Source organism: Podarcis melisellensis (genome assembly GCF_964234715.1).
Source record: "Podarcis melisellensis genome assembly, chromosome: 2".
In the NCBI taxonomy this organism is placed as follows: Eukaryota; Metazoa; Chordata; class Lepidosauria; order Squamata; family Lacertidae; genus Podarcis; species Podarcis melisellensis.
The window spans coordinates 109,720,441-109,729,638 of record NC_138529.1 but is presented as its reverse complement, the minus strand read 5'-3'; the positions used below and the strand labels follow the sequence as shown (position 1 = coordinate 109,729,638).

Genomic DNA, 9,198 nt, shown 5'->3' with positions numbered 1-9,198 from the left:
GAGATGCAGCGGAGGCGGGACATCCTGTTGATGAGCTGCTTCCTGAGGAAGTGGAAGAGAGGAGTCAGTGTGGGGTACTCCGATCCTGGCAGAGGGAGGTCGATCTGTGTTCGCAACATGACACTGTAATAAAGAGACTATAAATCTACCAGATGCTCATTAATTCTTATTCGTGAGCTACCAGGAGGGAGAGGGGAACATGACATACCGTTATGCACCGCCCAATCTCTGAGAGGTGCGAGATTCCAGGGGTTCCAAGCGCCCACTCAGGGTTCATGTTTTCTTTTGGAAATGAGGCACAGTGGAGACCGAGGTGTCTTTATGTTATATGGTTTATTTACACACGTATACAACCCGAGCCTCCAGTGGAGGCGTTCACAGCAGTTCCCAAATTCATGCACAAACCGAAATGGCACCTATCCTTCGGAATTGTCTTGAAGGGAGAAGGAAGGGTTAAATAGAATATTATAAGGCAAAGAAGCTAAAAAGCTGCAGTTGTGGTTAGGCAGCTAGCGGAAACCGCAAATGCATCAGCTCTGTAGGCCAGAAGCTGCTTCCTGTTTTCAGCTCTGCAGACTGGGAGCTGTTTCCTGTTTTGTGCTACCTGTTTTAGAAATGTTTTAGAAATACAAGGCATACATGCAGGGGATGAGAAGGGTTTCTCTCAATATTCTCTGTACCTTGTACCTAAGAAATCTGCACCTAAGCTCTATACTTAAGAAGAGTTGGTCACAATATTATCGGCACATAGTGAGTTTTTCGTCAAGCTTACTTCTGCATTTGTGGTCAGTGGCTGTTGGCTAGGTCCGTCTGGCAGGTAGAGAGCCCATTTCCTGCCTTGCATTTCCTGCTTTAGCAAAGAGACACGTACAAGCAGAAGGGGAGGGGGAGTGCTTAGCCAGCAGAAAGACACGTATGTTTAGCAAGCAAAATAGATGTGCCATATAAGGGAATAAGTTGAACATTTGCCAGCTGATTGGGGAAGAATGGGGAAGTCTGGGGAAGGTATGGGAGGGGGAGAATGTTCAGAAGAGTATAAGAGAAGTCTGCTGAAGTACATTGCTTTTACAGCCAGTTATTTACAGGAACTATCCTGCTGACTGTCTCTGCGCACAGATTGTCTCTGTGCACAGATTTCAATAAACTTTTTCTCCAAAGAAGATTTTGCTTTCCTGGTACTTTTGTTCCCTCCAAGGTCCGGGGATGGCGTGGCTGATGGATCCCTAGGTAAATAAGGCTTCAGTCTCTTCTCCAGATTTTGTAATGCTTTTCTCCAACCGAACCAATGCGGGCAAGAATGCATAGATTGGGGGAAAGGTAGCGTTAAAAAAGAAGAAGCAAAAATTAGTGGCAATGACTCGGACTGCATTCTGTTCGGGGAAATGGCTCGCGAAAATATTATATGTTAAGTGGGTCTGGCCCATCGTTGTTCAAGGTGCCTTGAGTTCGATATTCTTAAGAGATCCTTCGCTTTGATCCATTGGAGCATGGCATGTTGTTGCAGAGTCTATTTGTGGCAGAGGATCTGCGCATGTCTTTGTCAGTTCAGGTGCACCCAGTGCAGCACAGTTCCAGCAAGTATCCCCGCGGTGTTTGGAAGCACCTGGCGGCTGGTCCCGCTCCACGGCCACCGCAGCTCCAGCTGCGGCATTTTGTTGCAGAGGTCGTCGCTGTCGCAGCAAGTGGCGTTATAGGTGAATCCGAAGAAGGAGTCCCTCAGGCCCGATGCATTACAGCTGGGAGACTGGTGGCTGCAGCCCAGCCAGGCGAGGAAGTAGAAGGGGCCTGGACATGAAAGAAAGAGGGGGACAGGGTTACACTGGGGTGGGACTAGCAGCAAATAATAATAAATAATAATAATTTTTTATTTATACCCCGCCCTCCCCAGCCAAGGCCGGACTCAGAGCGGCTTACAAGCAATAATAAAAACAAGATGAATGATTACAACTTAAAAACAAAAATAAAATACAACATTAAAATAATGGAACATTAAAATATTAAAATGTAGCCTCATCGCAGGAGGAGAAGGAAAAGAAAAAAGAGGGAGGGAGGGAATCAAATTGGCTCCAAGCCAAAGGCCAGGTGGAACAACTCTGTCTTACAGGCCCTGCGGAAAGAAATCAGATCCCGCAGGGCCCCGGTCTCAGGAGGCAGAGCATTCCACCAGGCCGGAGCCAGAGTTGAAAAGGCCCTGGCTCTGGTTGAAGCCAATCTAACTTCCTTAGGGCCCAGGGCCACTAGGGTGTTGCTATTTATGGACCTTGAGGCTCTCCGTGGGGCATACCGGGAGAGGCGGTCCCGTAGGTACGAGGGTCCTAGGCTATCAAGACCACCTGACCCAGGAATACTGCAGTACAGTGGTACCTCGTGTTACAGACGCTTCAGGTTACAGATGCTTCAGGTTACAAACTCCGCTAACCCAGAAATATTACCTCGGGTTAAGAACTTTGCTTCAGGATGAGAAGAGAAAGCGTGCTCCGGCAGCGCAGCGGCAGTGGGAGGCCCCATTAGCTAAAGTGGTGCTTCAGGTTAAGAACAGTTTCAGGTTAGGAACAGACCTCCAGAACGAATTAAGTTCTTAACCCGAGGTACCACTGTACTCAACTCTCTCCTGTTGATCTATCTAGCAATCTAGCTCCACCTATCTTTCATAGTCAGTTGATCTGTTTGTCCATTTGCCTATCAGTCTATAATCTATCATAGCTAACTGTCCAATTTCTGTCACTATCTGTTATCTGTCTGTCTACCATAGTCTATCAACCATTTTTCTATTATCTGTGGATCTATCAACCTTTATCATGTCCTATAAATCAAGGTTTCCCAAATTTGGGTCTCCAGCTGTTTTTTTGGGACTACAACTCCCATCATCCCTAGCTAGCAGGACCGGTGATCAGGGATGATAGGAATTGTAGTCCAAAGACAGCTGGAGACCCCAGTTTGGGAAACCCTGCTATAAATTATCTATCTGCCATCTATCATTTATCTAAATTGACCAATATCTTTTGCTTTGGAAGATGAAGTGTGAGAGAAATGGATTTGTGGTCATCTAAAAGTAGATGGCTGCTCCAGACTCTGTGCCCAGGGTAATAATAATAATAATAATAATAATAATAATAATAATAATAATATATTATTTATACCTCTCCCATCTGGCTGGACTTCCCCAGCCACTCTGGGCGGCTTCCAAAAAAATATTAAAATACTGTAATACATCAAACATTAAAAGTGTTAAGTTGTGGGTGAACATATCAGACGACACAGCGATTCTTCAAACAGCTCTTGTTTATTCACAGGCCAGGACAGAACTGAACTGAAGGGCTCAGTCAGCCTGCTTATATAGAGCTCCAGTACAACGTAACTGTAACAACTTTCTAAAACTATCCAATCACTGAACGTCACTTTCGATCCTTCATTTGCATAACTATCTACAGTATCCCCCTGCTGGCCCAGGGTGAGAACTTCAGTACATAACAAAAAGCTTCCCTAAACAGGGCTGCTGTTGTATAAGCAGTCCCTAAACCGGGTGGTCTGGTTGTACAAAAAGAATACACTACTGTTTCCTGCTGTGCAGAAGCCTGTTCTCCAGTTTTATCCAGGTTTTCTCCCCCCTGCAGAAGACCCTTCTGCTTTCCTTGCTGATTCCCAAGAGTAAGGTTCCTTTCATATCATCATCATCATCATTTTTAATTTGTATACCGTCTTTCTGTCTTACAAGACTCAAGGCGGTTTACAAGCTGAAGAAACAAAAAATGTACACCTAATGCAATACAAAAATGTGATAATAAAACAAAACTTTAAAAATAAGCAACCTACATCAAACCAATTACAGATAGGTAGCCGTGTTGGTCTGCCATAGTCAAAACAAAAAAACTTTCCTTCCAGTAGCACCTTAAAGACCAACTAAGTTAGTTCTTGGTATGAGCTTTCATGTGCATGCACAGTTGTGTGTATCTGAAGAAGTGTGCATGCACACGAAAGCTCATACCAAGAACTAACTTAGTTGGTCTTTAAGGTGCTACTGGAAGGAAATTTTTTTTGTTACATCAAACCAAGTGAGTGTTCCGGTTTGCGAACGTTCTTTGGAACCTGAACGTCCAACGTTCCTGCAGCCAATCAGAAGCCACACCTTGATTTCTGAGTGTTTTGGAAGTCGAACGGATTTTTGGAACGGATTCCGTTTGACTTCCGAGGTACCACTGTGCTGAGCTGGACTGACCAAAGGCAGTTTCCTATGCTCACGACGTTCCTCTCTTGACACTCACCAAACATTGCGAGCCGCGTTTCGCAGGTCCCGTTTGTTTTCGCCGTGCACTCATGTTCACCCCAGATGCACCCGTTGTACGGGTTCGCAACCTCACAGGCATGGCATTTCAGGGCCCTGGCTGCCGACAGGAGAAACAGAGATGCAGGCTGTATTAAACAAAGGCAGAAGAGTGCAAACAGCAATTTGCACCAGTTCAGAAGTGGCCCAGTCTAAACCTGGGGGCTCAAGGTAGATTCAAGGTAGATTCTGCAAAATTACAAAAAGGGAGGGGGGTGTTCTGGCCAGTGCAGCTGATTCTAACACCAAGAAAAAGTTCTTGAGATATCAGGCCAAAGGGTCAGTTTTGACTCTGGCTACAAACTCCACATGCAGCAACTGGGGCAGTTAGGTAATTTGAGACGCTGGGCTTTAAGAGGTTCTGCTGCCTTTAGATGTTCATGGGTGTTAAGTTGTGGGTGAACATATCAGACGACACAGCGATTCTTCAAACAGCTCTTGTTTATTCACATGCCAGAACACAACTGAACTGAAGGGTTCAGCCAGCCTGCTTATATAGAGCTCCACTACAACGCAACAGTAACCATTTTATGTAACTATCCAATCACTGAACGTCACTTTCAATCCCTTATTTACATATGGAGACCTGAGTGAAAACTAACTACAGTATCCCCCTGCTGGCCCAGGGTGAGAACTTCAGTACATAACAATGGGTATAACTTCATTTGCTTCAGAATGTGGTGAGCCATCCCTGCTACATTTGGGTGTGTGTTTGTGAGCTCCTGTTCATCCTGTTTTAGAAAACAGAATGATAGAATTGTAGAGTTGGGAGGAAAGCCAAGGGGCATCTAGTCCAATTCGCCTGCGAGGCAGGAATCCTGCTGAGAAACGCTATGGACCTCTGCCCCAAAGATTTTCTGGATAGCACTATGTGGGAATGGAGGCAGGGGCTTTAATGAATTCCACAATCCCATCCCCCCGAATGTCACCTAAAAAATTAAGCCAATCATGCTTCCCTATGGCCTTCAGTCAGGGCCTGGACTGCAGAGGAAATGGGGAGGCTGCCCGCCCCCACTTGAATCTTCCCGAGAAGAGGAGGACAGAATAATAATAATAATAATAATAATAATAATAATAATAATAATAATAATTTATTTGTACCCCACCCATCTGGCTGGGTTTCCAACAAAGATTAAAAATACATTAAAATGCCACACATTGAAAACTTCCCTGAACAGGGCTGCCTCCAGATGTCTTCTGAATGTCAGGTAGTTGTTTATCTCTTTGACATCTGATGGGAGGGTGTTCCACAGGGCGGGCGCCACTACCGAAAAGGCCCTCTGCCTGCTTCCCCGTAGCTTTGCTTCTCGCAGTGAGGGAACCGCCAGAAGGCCCTCAGCGCTGGACCTCAGTGTCCCGGCAGAACGATGGGGGTGGAGACGCTCCTTCAGGTATATTGGACCGCAACTCCAATACTTTGAATTGTGCTCGGAAATGTACTGGGAGCCAATGTAGGTCTTTCAAGACCGGTGTTATGTGGTCTCGGCGGCCGCCACCAGTCACCAGTCTAGCTGCTGCATTCCTGATTAGTTGTAGTTTCCGGGTCACCTTCAAAGGCAGCCCCACGTAGAGCGCATTGCAGTAGTCCAAGAGGGAGATAACTAGAGCATGCACCACTCTTGCAAGACAGTCCATGGGCAGGTAGGGTCTTGGCCTGCATACCAGATGGAGCTGGTAAACAGCTGCCCTGGACATAGAATTGACCTGTGCCTCCATGGACAGCTGTGAGTTCAGAATGACTCCCAGGCTGCTCACCTGGTACTTCAGGGGCACAATTACCCCATTCAGGACCAGAGGATCCCCCACACCCGCCCGCCCCCTGTCCCCCCAAAACAGTACTTCTGTCTTGTCAGGATTCAACCTCAATCCATTAGCTGCCATCCATCCTCCAACCGCCTCCAGGCACTCACACAGGACCTTCACCGTAATGACTCTGAGACAGATAATGGAAGAACAGGAGGGGAAGGCAGCAGGGCTGGGGCAACTGACTGACACATTATCTTTAGAAAGCATTCCAGACCCCTCTTACCCTACGACCTGGAGGACAGTGAAAGTGACAGAACAGAAAATGAATAGACAAAAGACCTTACACAGCCACCGTATGGTAAGGGGTGGAGATTCTGACTGAGGGTAAAAGGAAGGGAGGAGATTACTTGGAGCAACACCATTATTCCAGAGATGATGTTCTACATCTCTCTCTGTGAATATTGAATAAAATACCTCGGTAAGAGATCCTTGAGGGACGTGGGTGGCGCTGTGGTCTAAACCACAGAGCCTAGGGGATTGCTGATCAAAAAGTCGGCAGTTCGAATCCCCGCAACGGGGTGAGCTCCCATTGCTCGGTCCCTGCTCCTGCCACCCTAGCAGTTCGAAAGTAGATAAATAGGTACCACTCCGGCGGGAAGGTAAACGGCGTTTCCGTGTGCTGCTCTGATTTGCCAGAAGCGGCTTAGTCATGCTGGCCACATGACCCGGAAGCTGCACGCCGACTCCCTTGGCCAGTAAAGTGAGATGAGTGCTGCAACCCCAGAGTCGGCCATGACTGGACCTAATGGTCAGGGGTCCCTTTAAGAGATCCTTGTTTTTTCCACTACTGGCAGCCTGCCACAAGGGGGGTGGGGATCAGATTCCCTGAAGCCTGACACCTTCTAAAAACATTAGCTATGGGTGCTGTCACTCCCCACCTGCAAGACCTATTTCCCTCCCTCCTGATGATGAGCCTTTCTGTGTAAGGGGTGAGAGAACGACTCACCAGTTGCCCAAAAGATGAACATGAAGAAGCAGCAGCAAACCAGTGGCTTTCCATCCATTTCTGATTCCCTTGCAGTCAAATCCAAAGGTAATTTAAGGAGATGGTTGGGTGTGGATTGAGAGGACACCACCAACAGGTAAGCAGGTAGGGAGGAGGAGGAGGAGAAGGGAGCAAAGCCTGCACACCTGTGCAGACAGACGCTTACTGCTGATCAAGGCTCCCCTCTGCAGCCAGCACACGCCTGGGTTTGCTCAGCGGTTATCAGCACCTGACGACTGTTTACAGATGTGGGCAAGGAAGAAAACCCACAAGCCACCCTTGTCCTATTAAGGGCGCGCCATGATGCTGGTCCAAGGGTAGCGCAGCGAGTCAGTGGGAGGATCCAGCAAGCCATGAAAAGCCTGTCAGCAACTGCAGGCCAAGCCGAGCCAGCAGTCAATAAGAAAATCATAAAGGTGAAGAAGATGAGTTTGGATTTGATATCCCGCTTTATCACTACCCAAAGGAGTCTCAAAGCGGCTCACATTCTCCTGTTCCCTCCTCCCCCACAACAAACACTCTGTGGGGTGAGTGGGGCTGAGAGACTTCAGAGACGTGTAAATAGACCAAGGTCACCCAGCAGCTGCATATGGAGGAGCGGAGACGTGAACCCGGTTCACCAGATTATGAGTCCACTGCCCTTAACCACTACACCACACTGGCTCTGGTGGAAATGTAAGCGAAAAGAAGGCACCTTTTATCACGGGGTCAGCAAACTTTTTCAGCAGGGGGCTAGTCCACCGTCCCTCAGATCAAAATATAATCTGGCCCACCACATGAAGAAAAAATGAACAAATTACTATGCCCCACAAATAACCCAGAGATGCATTTTAAATAAAAGCACACATTCTACTCATGTAAAAACACCAGTCAGGTCCCACAAATAACCCAGAGATGCATTTTAAATAAAAGGACACATTCTACTCAGGTAAAAACACACTGATTCCTGGACCGTCCGCGGGCCGAACTGAGAAGGCAATTGGGCCAGATTCAGCCCCCGGGCCTTAGTTTGCCTACCCATGTTTTATCACATGTGGTGGAAACATAAGGTAGTAAAAGAATTTTGGGAAATTATATATAATGAGTTGAAAAAATGTTTAAAATACCCTTTTCTAAAAACAAATACAAAAACACAACCAGCCCCCAAGCCTTCCTTTTAGGAATCCTAGGTGCCACTGGTCCCATCACCTCACCTCCTGGCAAATAGAAGGGGAAGAAATGGAGGCAGTGAGAGATTTTACTTTCTTGGGCTCCATGATCACTGCAGATGGTGACAGCAGTCACGAAATTAAAAGATGTCTGCTTCTTGGGGAAAAAGTAATGACATACCTAGACAGCATCTTAAAAAGCAGACACATCACCTTGCCAACAAAGGTCCGTATAGTTAAAGCTATGCTTTTCCCGGTAGTGATGTATGGAAGTGAGAACTGGGCCATAAAGGCTGATCGCCAAAGAATTGATGCTTTTGAATTATGGTGCTGGAGGAGACTCTTGAGAGTCCCATGGACTGCAAGAAGATCAAACCTATGCATCCTTAAGGAAATCAGCCCTGAGTGCTCACTGGAAGGACAGCTCCTGAAGCTGAGGCTCCAATACTTTGGACCACCTCATGAGAAGAGAAGACTCCCTGGAAAAGACCCTGATGTTGGGAAAGATGGAGGGCACAAGGAGAAGGGGACGACAGAGGAGGAGATGGTTGGACAGTGTTCTCGAAGCTACCAGCATGAGTTTGACCAAACTGCGAGAGGCAGAGGAAGACAGGAGTGCCTGGCGTGCTCTGGTCCCGGGGGGTCATGAAGAGTCGGACACGACAAAACAATAACAACAACAGGTGCTGAAATCCCAAGGGAGCAGAAAAGACTATTTATGTTTGCAACCACGGCTGCACGGATGTTATTGGTCCAGAGTTGGAAAGAAGATAAAGTCCCTACCAGAGAAGAATGGCAAACAAGTTGATGGATTATGCCAAAATGGCTAAAATGACCGGAAGAATCAGAAATCAGGAAGACCAAAGCTTTAATAAGGAATGGGGAAGATTTATAACTCATCTGAAAGACCATTGTAAACAGTTAAAATTGTTAGTAGG

General features: G+C 46.9%; 1 protein-coding gene across 2 annotated transcripts; it reads right to left on the bottom strand.

Moving 5' to 3' along the window:
- Positions 1-1,248: 1,248 nt before the first annotated feature.
- On the bottom strand, positions 1,249-7,732 carry LOC309365215 (lymphocyte antigen 6 complex locus protein G6c-like). Of its 2 annotated transcripts, none has more exons than XM_081903441.1 (3): positions 7,074-7,732; positions 4,263-4,410; positions 1,249-1,785 (listed from the first exon to the last, which is right to left on the bottom strand). In XM_081903441.1, exons 1-3 carry the CDS (start codon positions 7,125-7,127, stop codon positions 1,541-1,543), a joined length of 447 nt encoding a protein of 148 aa, XP_081759567.1. In that variant the 5' UTR covers positions 7,128-7,732; the 3' UTR covers positions 1,249-1,540. The 2 variants fall into 2 exon arrangements, with proteins under 2 accessions (XP_081759567.1, XP_081759568.1); XM_081903442.1 differs by having other exon boundaries at positions 4,263-4,382; positions 7,074-7,721.
- Between the last annotated feature and the right edge of the window lie 1,466 nt (positions 7,733-9,198).